Source organism: Xiphophorus hellerii, chromosome 23, assembly GCF_003331165.1.
Source record: "Xiphophorus hellerii strain 12219 chromosome 23, Xiphophorus_hellerii-4.1, whole genome shotgun sequence".
Lineage (NCBI taxonomy): Eukaryota > Metazoa > Chordata > Actinopteri > Cyprinodontiformes > Poeciliidae > Xiphophorus > Xiphophorus hellerii.
Window position 1 is genome coordinate 6,073,775 of NC_045694.1, and position 20,904 is coordinate 6,094,678.

The 20,904-nt window shown below is 39.8% G+C and overlaps 1 protein-coding gene and 1 long non-coding RNA gene across 2 annotated transcripts in view; both read left to right on the plus strand.

The window, feature by feature from the left end:
- Nucleotides 1-20,904, plus strand: part of fat2 (FAT atypical cadherin 2) — a 99,932-nt gene that overhangs the window by 75,983 nt on the left and 3,045 nt on the right. Inside the window, exons 22-28 of the mRNA XM_032555505.1 lie at nucleotides 617-817; nucleotides 4,505-4,662; nucleotides 10,119-10,572; nucleotides 16,785-16,938; nucleotides 18,907-19,006; nucleotides 19,111-19,259; nucleotides 19,827-20,104. Of these exons, the coding sequence (XP_032411396.1) occupies nucleotides 617-817; nucleotides 4,505-4,662; nucleotides 10,119-10,572; nucleotides 16,785-16,938; nucleotides 18,907-19,006; nucleotides 19,111-19,259; nucleotides 19,827-20,104 (1,494 nt within the window). The remainder of the gene's footprint in view (nucleotides 1-616; nucleotides 818-4,504; nucleotides 4,663-10,118; nucleotides 10,573-16,784; nucleotides 16,939-18,906; nucleotides 19,007-19,110; nucleotides 19,260-19,826; nucleotides 20,105-20,904) is intronic.
- On the plus strand, nucleotides 10,579-15,335 carry LOC116714767 (uncharacterized). The gene is made up of 2 exons (XR_004338125.1): nucleotides 10,579-10,822; nucleotides 13,604-15,335. It is a non-coding gene; the product is annotated as an uncharacterized LOC116714767 (long non-coding RNA).

The following is a 20,904-nucleotide window of genomic DNA, read 5'->3' on the forward strand; positions in this document are numbered from 1 at the left end:
TGGATGGTACCGTTTATGGATCAATTTTAAGGTTTATTCATCAACAGGAGTTGATAGTATTGTCACGAGATTGCAACAAGAAAACGTCAGCTAATAAAATGAAAGCACAACTAACAGCAGTGGCTTTGTGTAGTATTGGCTGCAATTTCTGTAGTCTGTCTGGATGTGTAGTCAGAGTCAGGAGTGGTGGGATTATGACACAGACTTCTTTCATAATTTTTTAATCATAAACTTCTGGATGGATGTGTAGTCAGAGTCAGGAGTGGTGGGATTGTGACACAGACTTCTTTCATAATTTTTTAATCATAAACTTCAGCCATTGTTTACATCCTAACTCGGGTGCAGAATTATGATGCATCTCTCACATTGATGACATAAAAGCCAAATAAACTGCAGCGTGACCATTCAGACTGCTGACATTTTGTAAACAATTGGATACACATCTGAATTAGTAACACATATGGAAGTTTTTAGGGTAAAAAGATTGGAATTGGCCCATTAGACTGCTGCGAAAGGGTAAAATAAAGGCAGATTTGGGTTGCATTTCCCTGCTGAGTGAACATAGCCATGTGATCATGGCAGTCCGTACAGTCTGAATGTGAACACTTTGATTTAGGTATTTTAGCAGAGATGGAAGACTCCCTGGGTCTCAGAATTCCCAAGGTGAGCCATGACGGATGTGTGGAAGCCAGCTGTCTGGCGAGAGGCTGCAGGAACGCCGTGCTGCTGTCAGGAGCGAAGCTGAGCCATTTCACCACAGCCAGAGCTGGTTACATCACACCGCAGCACACCTGGGAGAGCGTCTGCTCCTGTAACGGTACGTCACTCTGTCTCAGTGTCAGTGTGTGTCTGAGCTTCAGAGAGACAGCCATCAGAGATGGTGCTGATGTGAGATCGTGTGAACCGCAGAGAAAGTTGTGGTTCTGGAATGGAAACGCTGAAGTTTGCTAACACAAAGCTTGGCGTCTGTCGCTCTGAATATCTGGGTGTGCAGCCCCAAAGTTCACATAAACTTTTATAGTTGCTCCAGTACAAAACAGTGGCAACACACATAACATAATGAGCGCTGCATGAGCTTGAGCAATCTTATAAAGCACAGAGTTTTTAGCTTTGGACTCATCCAAAAGTGATGGAGAAAATGGAACAGAGAAAAAAAAATACATTCATTATTTTGCTTTCATTAAGCAACGTGTTTAAAGGATAAAAAAGCAAGTAATTATATGATCAGTAACTGGAACTGCAGGAAAATAAAACTGAGTTCCTCAGTCTCTGTTATGAAAAAATCTGAGATTTTATCTGCAAGCCGTATCACTCAGTGCTATGTTAACATTAGATTAAAAAATGATGAAAAAAACATAACATTAATAGCCTGTTGATTTTAGGCTTAGTAAACCGAAAAGCACACAGACATTTTGCAGGACTTCTCATCTCCCTGAACATAATTTACAGACAGTTTGATCCATCTCCATCCCTCCAAAAGATGTTTAATTTAAGTGGTCCCTTGTTTGACCTGATTAGGTCTGTATTGGGATTATACTCACTGTACTGCTGTGTCAGATAGATTCCCCGCCAGCCTCTGTAGTGGTGGCTGTCACACAGAGCTGTAACAAGTTTAAAGGTTTGACAGCATCATTTGCTGATAACAGGAGGACAAATGTATTTTATTTGGTGATAAAACAATGGGAAACAAATATTAGACTAAGACAGAGGTAATGGAGAGAATGAGAGATTGTTTCGTTATCAGAAATCTGAGCCAAGATATTGTCCTCACATACACACGCAAACACACCCACACCCACACACAAAAGGCTGCTGTGTCAGTGCTGGTTTATTTTGATGAAATGCTGGCAGAAATCTCTCCTCTGCACCCTGCCAGCACTTTCCTGCCAGAGTAAAGCGCTCTGTTGACACAGAATCTAACAACCTGCGCTGTGCTTCTATTACACACACACTCAGACACCAATAAAGTGTGAGTGTGGCTCACAAGAACCCTTCTCGATGTGAAATTTGGATGCTAACCACTTCTTTCAATTTGATGGCTGCTGCAAAACCTCAGCAACCGCTGCCCTACATGATCCTTTCCCTATATACAGTACAGTTGAAACTTGATATTGATATGCACTGTATAAAAAGACAATATGTACTCACTGCCTGGCATTGAAATAGACTATATGTTTTCTGTTTGAAGTCAGTAGAAAAACTGTTGTTACTGGAGTTATGCTTCCACTGTGCATATCAGGCCATAAGGTATATTTAATATTACAATTGGCGCCTAAAAGAGCTTCCAGAGGGGTCTCAAGTATTTAGATTTCAACAATCTGTTGTGGTTGCTTATAGTCCCTAACCCTAGCAAATACAGGGCTCTAGTGTATGTAAGATTTAGAATTTAACAAAAGTAATTTAAAAATATATCTGACAGTATTGTCATTTATTATATTGATATTTAGCAATAGAGATGCACCAATCCGATATTAATATCTGTATCAGTCTTAATATTGAAAAAAATTAAAGATCAGGTATTAGTGACAATGTGCCACGAGGGCAGAGCTATTCAGTCCAGTCCTATGCTTTGTGGTCTGAGCGACATTATGCTTTATTATTTATTTTACATTATATTTGGAATTCATCATTGCACTTTCCGAAACTTTTCAAAGGTTTGTTGCAGTTTACTTTTTACATATTTGACTACAGTAGCTGTTGTTTTTGTCAGTTTCAGTTTCTTTATAATTTATTTTACATTGGTTGTTATACGCCTTGCACTGACTGAACAAATTCAAGTTGTGTTGTTTTTTTACATGTTTAACCAAGCTTGTGAAACTATTGGTGTATTTAAGTGTGCTGTGCTGGTTTACTGTTATCTAATAATTTTGTAATTCACTACATTTATGTCTGTGTTTAAACAAATAAGTTGATTCAGCACTGTTTCTCTGTATGGGATCGGTATCGACTGATAATGACTGTTCTGTTTTCAGATGAAATAAACTTTCTAAAACACAACATTTGCTGAAGTAGCAAACTAGAACATCATATTAGTTGATAAAAAACATGGGGTTTTTGCAATATGAGACTTGTGCTTTTAGGGGCATATACAGAAAATGCATGTTCCTCATTCTCTACCTTCCTAATTTTATCATTGCATCTAATGGATCACAGATTAGAAAACTAATTAGTCCCCGTTAGACAGAGAAAATTGAATCTGCTAAATTAGTTTACCTTTGATGAGGAAGCAGTAATATCTCTGTACCCGTCATTATTCAGCAGTCTCTCAGCAAAGTGCTCTGTAGCTATCAATGAATCAGGATTAAGAATTAACAAGTCTGATATCACAATGTCACAGTCCAAACAGATTCAAATGAGAAATAAACAGATTATGTTATAAACTCAATACTTTCCTGTCTACATATCTGGTGGGGTTTTTTTTATTGTTTTTGGCTGAAATGCCACTAGCTGTTCAAATAATGAATTATGAGAATGATTAATGCAGCAGTTTGGATGTGAACAAGCAACTGAAAGCAGCAGCAGCCTGTTTGCTCACCATAACTTCTGAGCATGAGTGTCTGTTCAGCAGTCAAAGCTTTCTGTTGCCTCATTTAAATAGCAAGTTTGTGATATTCCCAGTTTAAGCTGCCTCTGGCTGCTCGTAAATCACACATTGAGTCATCCACATCCTCTAATGATATGTTTTCATTAATGAAGCAGGACCAAAAACAGGTGTGGTGGGGATCTCAGCTGACTCAATGCGCAGCACTACAAATAAAACGTGTTGAAAATTTGGTCACAAGCTTGTGGCCTCTATATTTTGTGAGCTTAAAATCAGGAGCTTTAAGAAAAAATATAAGCTGCTAAAGTCCCAGTTTTTCTGTCCAAATCCATCTTTGATTCCTTTGCTTAAAATGAACAAAAATGAATAACTGATCAATTATCTGGTTAATTGTAATTACCAAAATGTCATAAAGCAAAAGCATTTGTATTGAAGGATGACATAATCTTCCACAGATGCAAAACTCAGACGTAATTTTAGTTTGAGAGTCTGTTTAAAATTTTGTGTTGGTGATTGTTCTGTTCTGGCAATTACAGAAGTAAGATATTTCATACATAAATATAAAATTAATTGCAGAAAACCACGCAGACCTGTGCTCTCCGCTCTGTGGAAACAAGGCATAAGCGTTATAAAACTAACTGCTACTTTTTCTCCTGATATTCATGTAAGCAGCAATAAAATATTTCTAATTTTTAATGGAGAAATTCTTTATTATGTTTCCTTTATTATCATATTGTGGGACATGTGGCCATTAGAGGCTCAGATATGAAGATGCTAATTTGAAATTTGTTCAAATCTTTACAAGCCAAAACCACCAGCTATTCCACTAGTTTTACAGTAGAAAAATGAGAAAAATGTGCACAAATGTAAATAAACTTTGTAAAAGTACAGCTAGTGAATCGAAATTAATTTATGATCAACAGTTATGTTTTTTCTCACTGGATTCACCTTTTTCTGTTTCAGAGTCAGCTCTGAAGTTTAGCAGTACATCCTACCTGAAGTATCTCCACAGGATGGATGAGGACAGCCAGGATTTCAGACTCTCACTGAGGTTTAAGACTTTCCAGGAGCAAGGCCTCATCATGTCCTCTAGGGGTGCAAACGACTGGGGGACTTTACAGGTATTTATCCTTATGTGTTTTATAACTGAACGTCAAAAAATAGGACTTACTTTTCATATTTCTGTGAATTTTCTAGTGTTTTATGAAGTAATTGAATCTAAAATCAATTGCTTGATTTTAGTAATTGAAATCAAGTTGCTTGGGTTCCCAACAACCTCTGTTAATTTTTAAGCACCAACATTCATGTTAAACTGTCAAAAAGGTCAATCATGGAATTATAAGTAACATGTCAATGTTTATTATTCCTACAAGAGACTTCCACTTCAGTTTAAAAACGTTGCAAAAGCAGAATAAGACAAAATAAGAAGAAACACTCTAGAAGTAATATAATTACAGTGAAAGGAGGCAGAGGCTCATTATTTGCATTCATTTGAAATGTATTTGTTGTGCTCTCCCCTGAGCTGGGGGGTAATTTATTCTGCTCTTCCAGTTTTGCCACCGCAGAGAGATTAAATCTCTTCCTAATTTTCGGATGCTGTTAGTGTAATGTTGTTGTTTGACACAAATTTACGGGCAGGAAGATAAAATCGAGCAGCTGCTGATTTAATCAAAGGGAGTTTTCCATAGGGAACACAGACAGTAAGGGGGGATTGCTTGATTTCAAAATATTTCGAGCCCAGAATCCCAAATACTTGACTTCAGCTTCTCATATACTGGCCTAATTTCATATTTTCTTATTATATGAGTCCACAGTTGTACGCTACCTTCTAAAATATTTTATATGTAACCTGTTTATCCCTTTGTGAGTTTATTCAAGTATTGCATCACACCCAGCTGTATCAACGTGACTTAAAGAAATATTTTGTTGAACCATTTACGGTTAAGGAAAAAATGCTTTCTTTTAATATAAAAGAAACCAGGTTGAGACATTTCTGTGCCTCAAGACTTTAAAACAAAGATGTTATCAAGAGCTTTTCTTTTCTGCTCCTCTTCCAGTTAAACATGAAGATCATTACACTTACAGTTGTAATTAAATATTTACGTCCAATATCTGAAAAAACAACACACTTTTTTTTTTCTATCCCACTTTCTCACATTAATTCAGACTGAAATTTCTTTTGTTACACCAGTTGGGAATTCCAAAAGTATTTCTAGTTGCTAAAGAAAAAAACATCTTGGACATGCTTTTCAACTTTCTTCACATTTGGAAGACCTGTTTATTTAGTAGAATTACTTTTTAAATTGTATGACTTGGGGCAACCGTTTTGAGTTTTCTTCCAAAGGTTTCTCACAATAGTTTGTTGGAATTTTTGTTAATTCCTCCTGATGTAATCGAGTCAGGTTTGTTCTCAAACCTTTTCAGCTTTTCCCACAATTAATGTCAAGGCTTTGAAAATCCCAACCAACGTGAATATGGAAAGATTTAGTCTGTTTTAATGTCAATCAGTAGGAAACAAAAGATTATGTATCTTTTCATGTATGAGATGTATATTTCATATCTAAAGATTAAGTTTTTCACTTTAAATTTCTATATTTGCTAAACAACTTTTTTAGAGCATCTTTTAAGTACCAAGCTACACTTATGTCCAGCTTAGCATTACTTTATGATATCAGCGATTCTGGTATAGTAGCTCATTGTTCCCATTTGGCCCCTTTTTCCTGTAAATTCCCACTGAGAGAACCGACTGTGTTTTGAGAGTCCTAATAAAATCTTTACTGTCATCAAGATTTATTAATTTGTTTCTGTGGCACTGTCCAGGGAAGGGATGATTCATTTTTGTGCTCTCGTGCAAGGTCTTCTGTACGAAACTAAACGGGCACAGTGAAGGCGAATAATGAGTAGTTGTGGTCTTTGAGAGACATATTTCTTTAAATGGATAAAAGACTTTTTAAAAGTCCTTGAAGTTTTGTAAGATATTTTCTTTTGTAGATTTTTTATTGGCAAGATATCTCTCAGGTTCTTGAGGCTGAATAAGTTTTGTTCTGATTCGTGGAAGTCATTAGAAACCAGAGTTTTTAACCAAGGTAAAGAACTCATGCTCGACTTCTCTAACTACTTTGGACTTGAGCTGCATTGTGTGGGTTTAAGTTGACTTTAAAGCTTAAGTTTCACTGTTGCTGAATTATTTTATTTAATCCCACAGTTTACTCTAGAGTAATTTGGCACCTTTGAAAGGAACACTGGGGTGGCTCCAATCAAAAGCAGCAGCAGTAAACTGTGAAGAACAAGTGAAGGTGACTTGTCACTTTAGACCTGACAGCAGAGCAGTTAGCACATTTGACAGTGAACAAGGCAGTGGATATGTGCTGAAGTGGAATCAGTGGACCAACACTCACTTGCTGCAGTTATACAAGCTGACTTGTTTTATTTCAGGCATTTATGTTGACGAGTGAGCAGGAAGAGTTTCTTGCTCAAGCACTTGTGACTTTTCAAGAAGTGACTTGATTATCAAAACTAGAATCATGGAAAGTACTGCAAGCCTCAGTTGCCTTCGTTAAGGTCAGCATTTGATCATCATTCAAGAAAAAGAAAGACAGTGAAAATAGCTAGAGAGAGAAGTTTCAAGGCTTAAACTACTTACTAACCAAAAAACGTGCACAAGCTCATATTAAATTTACCAATTAAACATCTTAATGTGCTCCTTTTTAATGAGGGGACTGACAAGGATAACTGGAACCTTTGTGTTCTGTTAAATCTGATGTAAAACTAACTGAATTTCCAGGAAAGAACATTATGATTGTAATCAAACATGCTGGTGGTAGTGTGATGTTCTGGGACAACCTGGACAGCTTGCATTATTATAAACAATAATTCTGATCTCTCCCAAAAAATCAGAAAAGAGAAGGTCCAGCCATCAGTTTGTGGTCTTTCTTCTGAGCAAGATATGAAAGACTCTGGATAGTTCAGTGGAACAACATGAAGCTTTTGGACAATCCTGGATTTTAAGTCTGGGTTTTATTCAGACTGAGTTGCTGTTGTATGACTTTAAACAGGTCATGCATGCTCAATGCCCCTGAAATAAAAGAATAAGACAGAATGCTCTAAATTTCCTCCACAGTGACGGAAAAGACTCATTGTGAGATATCACTAATTCTAAAAGACAGTTGTTGCCACTAAGGTGTCATCAATTTAAATTTTTATTTTTTTATAGTTTTATAATCCTTCAAGCTATCTCTGTCCAATAATAAAAGTAGTTTATTGATGAGAAACTTCATTTAGGGATGCAGGTTCATAAAAATGTAGGCCGACACCAGCAGTCGGTGTTAGTCCTGCTGTCATGATGATAAGAGATATTTACGATATTAAATATATTTTTGACATTGTGAAAAGATAACCACAGCACTGACATTGCTTTTCTGCTTACGGTAAACACTCCACAATCCTGAGCTGCATCACTGTCACTGTCACATGAACAAACAAATATGACCAACCCTCTCCCCTCCACCCACAGAAACAAGATGGAAATAAATATTGGTTGTTGATATTGGCCCAGTTTTAGTTATCGGACCAATACTGACCTTAATGCTGATACATTATGCATACCTAATTTAAATATAACAAAAAAGCAAAAACTGGATAAATACGTAAGCGGTAAAATATTTTTTGAGTACTCTGTGGTACCTCTGCTTCTGGGCATAACCATCATTCTGAAAACATAAGCGTTTCTGCTGTGCCGGCCTAGTAAATTTTGCCCTGCAGCATTAAAGCAGCTTGCAGGAGCCTTGCAGCATTTGTGACTGTGATTTATGAAGTCACAAAATAAAAAAATGGAGAGCTGGAAAACTTTAGTCCCAGTAGAGTTTGCCCATCTAACCTGTGTTAGATGGGCTCTTCTGATACAGTAAGATTCCTGATGCATCAAACTGTGCCCTTTCTATTTAATCATTCGTCATGAATAAGTTGTACTAAGCTTGTTGCAACAGATTAAAAGGGAACTCACACATGTTTAAGCTGTTCCTCAGTCAGAGCATCTTCCTTTGGAAGCTAAAGATAGAGCAATCCTCCTCATTCATCCATGGGAGGGATTCTGCAGGTTCAGCTCAGGAAATCTATTACTGTCTTGGATATGAAACAAACTTTATTTTGGTCACTGAAGGCAAAATAGCATCACTCTGCATGAAGGTATGAGAAAGATCTCCAAAAAAACAGATATTGGAATAATTAATGTTTTGAGAGTCAGTTGCATCGGTGTCAATAATGCATCACAGTCTTCACTCGTGTATGATAGCATTTTTCAAATACCTACTTTTGTATATTTAATACAGAAGGTGTGGAAAAGGATTCTGTTGCATAAAGAAAACATGAACAGATAAAAGGAGGTGGAAAATGCTGCTGGCTTGTTATTTCTTGAGCGCGCTGAGCGTGCAGAAACACTAAGAGGCTACGGTTTATGGAGATAAAATGCTGAGCATATTTGTTTGACTCTAGGTGCAATGTGTCAAATAGAGGGGAGTTGAGCAGCGCATCAGCAAAAGATTATTTTTGTAACACAAAAGACTACTCAAAAAAGACAGAAACAGGAGTCACTGCTTAGATGTTTTTAAGAGATTCCCCTAATTGCATCTAAAGACTAGAAAGTGTTCTAAAGTTGGGTAAACATGAAAAAACATTTTGTAAGCGTTTTCTTTTTTTTTTTTTTTTTAATTTCCAAATGTTACATATTTTTAAGTAAGAAGATGTTTTTGACATTGTCTTTAAATCAGAGATGATTGCTCATTCTAGTCTACTTTCATTGCTGCACAGTTAGTAGCATTGTTTCCTGGCAGTAAGAAGGTCCTGGTTGTTTATCCTGTGTCTTTTTGTCTTCTTATATTGGACAGACAATGTGTTGAGGGTGTCATGGAGCTTTTGCCACCAAAGTTGGAATGAACAGTTGTTACATTTAGGACATGATTTTATTTTATTTTTTACAAATAGCCGGGTTGACCTGGATCTTTTTTTCTCTTAATAAATAAAATCACTGTTCAAAAATGTAATTTTATATTTACTCAAGTTATTTTTCTCTACTCTTTACATTTGTTTCAATTATGTGAATCATATACAGTAAGTGAGACAAAGAACCCAAACAATAAACTCTGTATGGGAGCAAATTATTTTATAAGGCATTGCATATGAGAGCAGTCCTGTAGGTTGACACCCTACATAAAGCTGGAAATGTACAAATTACAGAGGGTTTTTTAATTAATTCAGACAATCTGTAATGCATTAAGTAAAGTTAAGTCAAGTGTATTTGTATAATACATTTGAGCAACAAGTCGCTTCAAAGTGCTTTACACCATAAAAAACATAATACATTTGCCAATTATGAAATAGCAATTAACTTCTTTGAGTCATTCTATGATTTAAGACATATTGCATCATTAAATGACATAAAGTTAGCAGTTCTTCATAATCATGCTGTGCCTAAAACTCTGATTTGCATTTTTTTAAATTCTTTATTAAATTTGATGAATTTCTGAAGCCTGAATTTAAATGATCCTATTTGTTTTTTTGTTTGTTTGTTTTACTTCCCTAGCTGACCAAAGGGGAACTCCACTTCAGATACAGATGTGGAAACAAATCCCCCAGCACACTGCTGGTCAGATCCCATCTGGTGTCGGACGGCCGCTGGCACAGCGTCCTGCTGGAGGTCAACTCCAGCTTCCTGAAACTGACTCTAGACCAGCAGCACCCAGCTTCCATCAGCCTGGCAGAGCCGTGCCGAATGATGCACTCCCATGGCGCTTTACTGTTTGCTCCTCTACCTCAGGACTCCGCTCAAGATTTGAGCCTGGACTCACATCATTTCACTGGCTGTCTGGAGGGCCTGGAGCTCAACAAGGAGCTAATTGTAGTGGGTGATGAAGCAGAGTTGACAGGATCAGGAAGCAGGAGGGTGTATGGGGTGTATCAGTGCTGCAGCAACGCAGGAGGCTGTGACAATGAACCATGTCAGAATGGAGGCGTCTGCCAGGAGAATGCTGCTGGAGGTGAGTAAATGAGCCTGGCTTTCCCTAAAATCACTTAAATGGTAAATATCTCACACACAAACTAAAAAGTTGTTTTGCTGTTGCTTTTTGTTTTTTTGTTTTTTTACCAAATATAGCTTTTTACTGATAGCAGCACAGATGAAGAATGCATAACATGCACAATATTTTGATAATTGCAAAAAGTGTGGCATGCTTTTTCAAAAACACTCACATTTTTCCAACTAAAAACATTGACTTAAACTGTCATGAGGTGTGGTGCGGGTTGGTGAGGCAGACGCTGTAGACCCAGGTAAGATGAATGTGATGATGAATTTAATTGTAAATAAGTCCAGCAACAAGAAGCAGGCACAAGGAAACACTGACGGAACATAGACGCTAACATTGACGAGGAACAAGGAACACAGGTGGAGTTAAATACACAGGAGGGTAATCACAGAGACGAGACACACCTGGGAACAATCAAGGGGAGGACAGGACAACGAAGAGACTTAAGGACACAAAAAACTCTAAATGAACACAGAAAACACAGATCCTGACAGTACCCCCCCCTCAAGGGCGGCTACCAGACGCCCAAAAAAAAAAAAAAACACAACAAGGGTGGGCGGAGGGGCGCCGGATGGGGGGCCAGAGTCCAGAAAAAACAAAAACACAACAAGGGTGGGCGGAGGGGCGCTGGACGGGGGGCCAGAGTCCAGAAAAACAAAAAACAACCCACCATCGTGGGCGGAAACACAAGAGGGGCCAAGAGTCCAAAAACAAACAAAAAACTACCCACAGGGTGGGCGGAGGCAAAGGAGGCAGGAACCACGGAGGTGGTCCGGCGGTCGTCCGCGGCGGCGGGAACCACGGAGGCGGTCCGGCGGCCGTCCGCGGCGCTGGAGGCGGGAACCACGGAGGCGGTCCGGCGGCCGTCCGCGGCGCTGGAGGCGGGAACCACGGAGGCGGTCCGGCGGCCGTCCGCGGCGCTGGAGGCGGGAACCACGGAGGCGGTCCGGCGGCCGTCCGCGGTGCTGGAGGTGGCGATGAGTCCCGGGGGCCGCCCACAGACGGCGACGACGAGCCCCCCGAGGCAGGGTCTCTGGTGGAGCACAGGGGGTCTCGGTCGGAACGCTGGGAGTCTCGGTCTCGGGTGGAACGCAGGGAGTCTCGGTCTCGGGTGGAACGCAGGGAGTCTCGGTCTCGGGTGGAACGCAGGGAGTCTCGGTCTCGGGTGGAACGCAGGGAGTCTCGGTCTCGGGTGGAACGCAGGGAGTCTCGGTCTCGGGTGGAACGCAGGGAGTCTCGGTCTCGGGTGGAACGCAGGAGGTCAGGGTCTCAGGAGGAACGCAGGAGGTCAGGGTCTCAGGAGGAACGCAGGAGGTCAGGGTCTCAGGAGGAACGCAGGAGGTCAGGGTCTCAGGAGGAACGCAGGAGGTCAGGGTCTCAGGAGGAACGCAGGAGGTCAGGGTCTCAGGAGGAACGCAGAAGGTCAGGGTCTCAGGAGGAACGCAGAAGGTCAGGGTCTCAGGAGGAACGCAGGGAGTCTGAGTCGGAACGCAGGGAGTCTGAGTCGGAACGCAGGGAGTCTGAGTCGGAACGCAGGGAGTCTGAGTCGGAACGCAGGGAGTCTGAGTCGGAACGCAGGGAGTCTCGGAAGGAACACTGGGAGTCTCTGGAGGAACGCAGGGAGTCTGGGTCTCGGAAGGAACACTGGGAGTCTCGGAAGGAACACTGGGAGTCTCGGAAGGAACACTGGGAGTCTCGGAAGGAACACTGGGAGTCTCGGAAGGTGCGCCGGCTGGAACGCCGGCTGATTCGGCCTCGGGTGCGCCGGCTGGAACGCCGGCTGATTCGGCCTCGGGTGCGCCGGCTGGAGGTGAGCCGGAGCGGAGCCTCGGGGCCGGCTGCGGGGGCGAGCCGGAGCGGAGCCTGGGAACCGGCTGCGGGAGCGAGCCGCAGCGAAGCCTGGGAACCGGCTGCGGGGGCGAGCCGCAGCGAAGCCTTGGCAACGGCTGCGGGGGCGAGCCGCAGCGAAGCCTTGGCAACGGCTGCGGGGGCGAGCCGCAGCGAAGCCTTGGCAACGGCTGCGGAGGCGAGCCGCAGCGAAGCCTTGGAAACGGCTGCGGGGGCGAGCCGGAGCGGAGCCTTGGAACCGGCTGCGGCTCCGGAAGGCGACGAGGGGCCGGGTGCACCGGCGGCTCACGTCGCTGTCTCCGAGCGGGCAGCGGAGGTGGGGGCTCCGGAAAGCGACGAAGGGCCGGGTCTGCCGGCGGCTCACGTCGCCGTCTCCGGGCTGACAGCGGAGGAGACGGATCCGGAAGGCGACGAGGGGCCGGGTCTGCCGACGGCTCACGTCGCTGTCTCCATGCTGATAGCGGAGGTGGCGGCTCCGGAAAGCGACGAGGGGCCGGCTCCACCGGCGGCTCACGTCGCTGTCTCCGGGCAGGCAGCGGAGGTGGTGTTTCCGGAAAACGACGAGGGGCCGGGTCTGCCGGCGGCTCACGTCGCTGACTTCCCGGATGGAGGTATCGACGGGGGCCGAATCCGGGGGGTGCCAACACCAGCCTCGTTCCCCGGAAGAGCTCCCGCTGCAGGTCAGAGAGAGCTTCAGCCAGTGTCCTCTCCTCCCTGCCGGATCTCCGCCTCGATCCGCTCTGCCCTTTTGGAGGGAACCTCCTTAATGCAGCTGGGTCCATCATGAAGCGAGCCTCACCGTTCAGTCTGGTCGGGTCCTACTGTCATGAGGTGTGGTGCGGGTTGGTGAGGCAGACGCTGTAGACCCAGGTAAGATGAATGTGATGATGAATTTAATTGTAAATAAGTCCAGCAACAAGAAGCAGGCACAAGGAAACACTGACGGAACATAGACGCTAACATTGACGAGGACCCGACGAGGAACAAGGAACACAGGTGGAGTTAAACACACAGGAGGGTAATCACAGAGACGAGACACACCTGGGAACAATCAAGGGGAGGACAGGACAACGAAGAGACTTAAGGACACAAAAAACTCTAAATGAACACAGAAAACACAGATCCTGACATAAACAAGTTTCTTAGATGTCTCAGTTTGTTGTCATTATTGTAGTGAGCCATGTTTCATTCCAAGTAGGTTTAAATGCAACTTGCTGAATGATATTTGATCAGCATAATAACTCAATAAAGTAGTTATGTAAATCAGGTCAAATATATATGATTGATATCATGAGCTTTAAGCATCCTCCTTTAAATTCAGTACATTCAGTCCATTAGAGGGCAAGGATGAGCATACGAGTTTTTAATAAGATGAAGTTGACTTTAAAATAGTTGTAGCTTTATGTGTTTTAAAGATCACAGAGAGACAAAGTAGTGGAATACCTAAACAAATGTACAGAATGAGCAGATAATGACAGAGTTTCCCATCTTTAGACCATGATAACCAGCTGGATTATACATCAAAGCAGCAGATGGTAAAGATGATGTTTTACTCTATAATCTATATGGTTCAGGAACACTATGACTCTATCTACTCATTAAAAAATCAATTAGAAATGGACATTTTTCTAAAATATCTTGAAAATGATTTGGATATTTTTGGGAGATCTAGTAGTCTTTATATCCCTTTTGCAAGGAATTGCAAAACCTAATCTTAACTGAGATAAGAGAGGTCTTTTAGAGGTTTTTGTTTGATTTTTTTCTTGATAAATTAAATCATTATTCGAAAAGTGCTTTATGAATTTACTCAGCTTAACTTTGCTTTGCCTTCTATTAACATTGAAAGTAGCAACAGAAGAAGTTTGTCTTGCAACTCTATATGTTGTTCTAGGAGCATCAACAAATGAGCAGGAAACAAAATAACTACGAAACACAGATTTATACAGAAAGCCTTTTATTTTTCCTGCATAGAAGTTTTATGCTTCAAACTTTTTTATCTTTTAATGTTCTTTTTTTATAAAGCCTATAAATGTGTCTCGAAAAAACTATGTAAAAGGGTTATGTGTCACATCAAAAAAAAAGAAATTGTACTACAAAGGAGAATGTAATGCATAGCCCTATAACCTACAAGTCAACAGTGAGCAATTGACTTGGCTGCATTCATGTAAATTGTTAAACCACCATGTCTTCCCTTAGGTCTGTGCTGTCAAAATAAGTTATAGTGTACAAAAAGGTCTGCAGTCAAGCAATTGTGTGAACTTTGTAGTCCATTTGGAAGACATTCTTCATGATAGACGACTGTGTTTAGAGCAGTTAAGTTGTTTCTTTCCAAAAGAGTTCATGTTCATTTTAAGATGAATGTTTAACCCTGGGTTTTCCTGCACATGTGCAGATGTGATTCTGTAGTTTAGCAGCTGTTCAGTGTCAACAGGCTGGAAAGAACATGGATCTTCACACAGTCAGAAATATTGTCCTATCAGTGTAAAAGACTACACCAATGTATTGCAATGTTGTGTGCAATACAACATATCTTTTTGTGACATGTTATTACTAATTAGGTAGATCGTACTAATAAATTCAGTCTCTGAAAGGCTGCATTTCTGACAGCTTGTTTCTATCTGCTTGATTTATTCTTTATCCAAACAGCAGCTGAGAAGCACAAGTGAACTTAACATAAAAAGATCTTTTAAACATTATTCCGATGAGCTTCACTGTGAAATTGTAGCATTATATCTAATTTTTCTTATACAGCTTAGATATGAAACAGAACATACGGTTGCTATAGATGCAGGTTTCTTTACTTTAGAAAAAATCTATGAACATAAACTCTGTACAGGTGTTACCAATAATCTTCTGCCCACAGTGATATTTCTTTGCGTAGGTTATTTTAACTACATTATGTTTTATTGTTTTCTTTTACAAATGGCCTATGTGGACACTGGATGAAAGGTTACTGTTTTCTCAGGATTTGATTCATCATCATGTCAACTCATCTTTTAGTCATGCTTCAGTTACAAAAGCAGAGCTGCAGTAAGAAACAACCACTATCTTAAGCTGTGTTTATTTCCCTAAAGATGCCTCAAGGTAAGGGCAATGCCATTCGACAGATGTCATTGCACAACACAGACTTAAAGGTTTGTTTTGTTTTGCTGCAGCTTACTTTGCGTAAAACAGCTGGGAATAAAATAAAATACAGATTAGATTGTTGTCAATGTTTTCCTACTTCAGGCCTTATTTAGGTCATGGAAAACAACACAAGTTACCAAGTGGCTGCTAAATACTTCAAAATGATGTAATGGCAGGTAATGGGGATCATACGGTAGCCTCACTGTAAGGTCTCCAGATAGTCTGGTGACCTGTCCATGTAGTGCCTCGCTGCTCATGCAAAGATTACTGAGAAAAGTCCAGAATAGATGAGAATAATGTTAGGAAATCATTTCAGCATTGTTAAATATTACATTGATTACATTGAAAATGCAATAAATATGCATTTTCATCCCTTCGCTCCCACATGCTAAAGTAATAGTGGCATGAATAGTCAACAAATATTGAATTCAATGCAGCATGCAGTATTTTGCAATATTGATATTACATAAATTAACGATCCGACATTGATATAACATTGGTGTACACTGATAAGACAAAATAGTTTTAGCATGGTGGATTGTCACACCACCACAAAAAGGTTTTTCTATATCACATTTTAAACAGCTTTTTTCAGGGGAAATGTCTTCCACAAAGAGAGATTTGACTCATTGGTTTGGCTTTTAAGTGATAAAATCCAGCAAAGTTATTTAAGTTTTGCTACCATTTTTACTTCAGTCAGTATTTTGGGTTCCTGAAGTTTCTATTGTGACACTGGTTTTTCATAAAATTTCATGCTGTATTTAGTTCCCCCCTTCAGTTTATAATTCTGTGTTTAATGTTTCTTTTGGTTTACCTAACTTGTACAAGTTTCAAAGCATTAAACATTTTCTTTGCAGTTTTCCTCTATTTTTTGTTGATTCTTCATTTATAAGAAGAATCAACAAATTCTTCTTATACTTATCAAATACTTGATAAGTATTTCATACTTGATAATATTTTTATTACTATTAATATTTGTAATTGGGAACATTTAGAACTCTTCATTTTAGTGGGCAATGACTTACTTTGATGACTGTGTTTTCCCTTGTAAATATCAAACACACTACTGTGTTATCAGGCTGGTTCACGTTGACCTTTGCTGTGATTAATTCCTGCCTGTTGGGGACGCTCGATGCGGCTTTGATCAGTCGCTCTTGTCTCAGTTGTCTAAGTGCATTTTATTTATTCTGCAGAGCCCCACTGCATGTGTGCAGGAACTTTCCACGGCGACCGCTGTGAGCTGGCCGTCAACCCGTGCATTTCGCAGCCATGTACCAACGGCAGGGTATGCATACCAAAGGCTCCGGGTTACATATGTAACTGCTCTCTGGACAACACCGAAGCAAGGTAGACACACTTGCCTCATTTTTTTTTATTTCTCTATTTGAAAACATTGCTCTCTTGTACTGTTTTAGATTTTACATAAGGGCTGGAAGATGTTTTTGAGCAAAAGCCAATCAGACAATCCTTACTAATTATCATTAAGACATGATTATGTTTGCAACCTCTCAGGAGGAGATTAAGATTAAAGCACACCAAGAAGACCTTGCTTTCATCTATCCATTGTAAAACATATTACGAATAGTTGCAACTCAACAAATAACAAGAGGAGCTGAAATAATAAAACTAATTACCACCAATCCCATCACTCCCAGATGAATTGTGGTCAGAGAGCATTCACACACAAAATTGTAATTACATACTAGGAGGTAATCGCATGGGTCCAGCAAGGCCACGAAAATAATGAAATAGAAAAAATTCCACAAACCAAATTATCAAGAACAGCTTCAAAGTTTGTCTTTCGAGAAACGATGCACACAGCCTTGAATTTACATGTGTATTCAATCGGACTTTCAAATTTTGATGAACAAACACACGCCACACAAACAACAAACACTCATCACTAGAAACTTGCATTCCTTTCACATCACCAGCGGATGTCAAACAAAATTACTGAGGCATTTGCATATTCTTTCTTTCATTAAGTCCATCTGTGGAATTGCTTTGCTCCTCACGGTTATTGAGAGCAATCCATGTTGCAGGTAGCGTTTCGACTGAGCGAGTGAAAAATGACTGTGGGTTGTAATTGCAGGAATTGGGAAGGTTTTTTGTGACTGCGAAGATGTTTTTATCACACATGCCATAATAAAAGTCACTCAGTTAAGTGCACAACAGCACATGAAGATAAATTACAGACAACAGATGTCCATTCATGTAAGATCAGAAGGGACAAAAATCCTAGCTTTAAACTGTCAAGAACCCTACTTATAAACCAAATTCTCTGCAGATAAACTGAATAAATGTTTTCTTTTTATTTAATTAAATTAAAGAGTTGCTTTAAAAGATTTTAGTGTATCACATCAAGTAAATTTAGTAGACTATACAGTATCTGGGAAATGTGTGTGTTAAACCAAGCACTGGGCTGTTTTATGCAAAATAAAATGATAGGTTTATGTAGTAAGACGGTAACACTCAGCAGTCAGAGCGCTGACAATCCTTGGGGTGTATTTCTTGCCTGGACCAGGAAGATGAAGGGCTGCAGTAAAGCTTTTAGTGTCATTAGCCAAGTATAACCTTTAGTCCCTGGCCAAGGTGCCAGCCTTTGTGCTGCTCTTTGCTTTAGCATTCTTGTTCAGAGTCACAGTGGCCCCTGGCTGTTGGATTTAATTAAAATATTTGAACAGTTTAAAGAGAAAAGACTTGGTTTTTGGCCAGAAAGCTTGCAAATACAAGAGTGTTACTATCAAGGGATTCTTTAAGTGTTTAATTCAAAATAAATAATTCCTTATTTAAAAACAGCCTTTGGGCTATTTCTTATTAGCAAACTAACAAATTAAAAGGATGTTTGGTCCATCAAACTTGCCTCCTATGTTTTTATCTATACTTCATAATAATATAAAAATAACAGAACAGGGTTAGATATATTATTATGTTCATATTATAAAAGAAAAAAAAATTCTTAATGTTGACATGATTCAAATTTCTGCTATAAATACCATATAAAACAAGAAAGTAAACTTGAGTTTGTCCAAATGTCTCTAACTGAATGTTATGGAGAGTCAAACTGTGAGGAGAATTTAAGGATTTGTGTATTTAGGTGCTGCATAAATCATTATGTCTTTCAGTGTTTATTCAGTCTTCTAATCTGTGGTAAATTGAAATGCTTAAATTGAGTATAACTGACCCTAAAAACGTTCAGAAGCCTTTTTATTCCACTATGTAGAACAACAAGTATAGTAAACATGCCCCAGACTCGAACAAGCTTGTATCCCTCTCTCTGTTTTTTAATGAATCTGTGTTCTCTGCATTTTTTAGATGCCACAGCGAGATTGAGGTCTGCCAGCCTAATTCCTGTCCTGGAGCTTATGACTGTAAAGTCACAGATGGTTTGATCTACTGTGCCCCGCTGCCAGTGGTCAGTTTTATGGAAACTTTACATAATAATTGTACCAATTGTACCAATTATTGTAATCTCTACTCCACTGTAAGTCTGACTCATCCTCTAACATCTTGTGTCAGGTATCTCAAGAAATTGGCTACTTGGAAATCATACAGATCTGTGCCGTTGTGCTGGGAATAGTCCTCCTGGTTGGAGTCTTTGTTTGCGTCAGGAAATATTATGTTCAGAAGAAGAAGAGAAAACCTGTTTGTGTCCAGGACTCAAATGGGTGAGGATTTTTTTTTTCGTTAAAAAGGTGTGGTTTTATTTCCTATTACACATGCTTAAGTAACTTAATATAAATTTCATCAGAAAGCTGTTTCAGTAATTCAAAGTTAAACTGAAAGTTAAACTGATTCATTGCACTGTAATATATATTAATTTGGAACAAAATCTCAAAGCCCATTCAAGTGCTTTGGAGAAGTGGTGCCACAAGCTGATTTCCTGCCAATTCCTGGCAAAGCAACCCCAACAAATTAAGTGCAAATACCATACAGTAATTGTTTGAGAAAATAATTTTTTGATTTTTGTAAGATGTAAGCCATGATTGAACTATCAAACTGAAATGTTGGAAATGTATCACTCACAAAGTAAGAGTTTCACTTTTTGAATCACCTTACTGAACTTTTAGGAGAGGAATATTCCTATTTTTCCAAGCAAAGAGAAACTAAATCATAAAAAGTTCATCAGGTGAATACTTGACCAGCATCAAACAAATACATGTTTAATCATCAACGCAGAACTACTTGCTAACAGTGTCAAACTTCACTAAAACCACCTTTGTTGATCCCAACAGGTACTTCCAGCCCAGTCTGGCTAAGGGCCTGAAGGCAGAATGCCAAGATGTCAACTCCACCGAGATGAGCTCACTGGTCAACGCCACCAACAACCTGGACCACCACACACCTTTCAGATCCCTGAGGCCCCGCAGCCAAATTAGTTCAGCAGGAAGCGGATCCCCAAAGGCTCAGAGGCCGGTTGTGTGCAGCGTGGCCCCCAACCTTCCTGTCAGGCCGCCGTCAAGCTCCGACAATGACTCCATCAGGAAGGGCCACTGGGACATGGACTACGAAGGTGTGTAGTAATTTGTTTTAAACATTTATACAGATCAGCAGGCTTGGATGGTAGGGCAACAAATCACATTTTAACTTTAGTTATCTGGATTTGAACAAATTCAGTCAGGGAATAAAAATCTGTAAATAAAAAGAAATCATGGCACAATAAAATAAAATGGTGGATCTATTCAATGTTGTCAGTATTAGAGTTCATTAACATATAAGATTGCCAACTTTTCTTATGCTAAATGCTTTATGGTAATCATGTAAACAAAAATGGTTTAATTTATTTAATGAAGAAGAGATTAAGTAATTCTCTAAAAACCAAGATACGGCTACATTTGTTACTTTTAGTTCTTACACAAAATAGAATTTAATTATCTTTGAATTCAAAATTCAAGCCTCAAACCTTCAAAAACAAAATTATCATTTGAAAATCAAAATCACATCAGACCTGTAGAGGTCCCATTTCTCAGTCTGGAGCGTTGAGCTGGTCAGTCAGGATTGCTATTTTGCAATGCTTTGAGGTAAAAAAATAAATAAATAAACTGCAGCAATAGTTATTGAAAACATAAGATTTATACATATTAACAATATAACAACAAAACTTGCTTGGAACCCTAAACCCATTTCAATTTGAGGAAAATATCGACATATGTTATAAGAGGTTATTTAATGGAAATAACTAAAGTATGATTCAAGCACAGCTCTCTCTTGTTTTAAAAAAAACAATTTGAAACTTCTGCTGTTGGCAGTATATTCTGAAGGAGCGCGCTGAAACTTTTCTTTATCCCAAAATGTGTTGCTCCTGGTGATGGA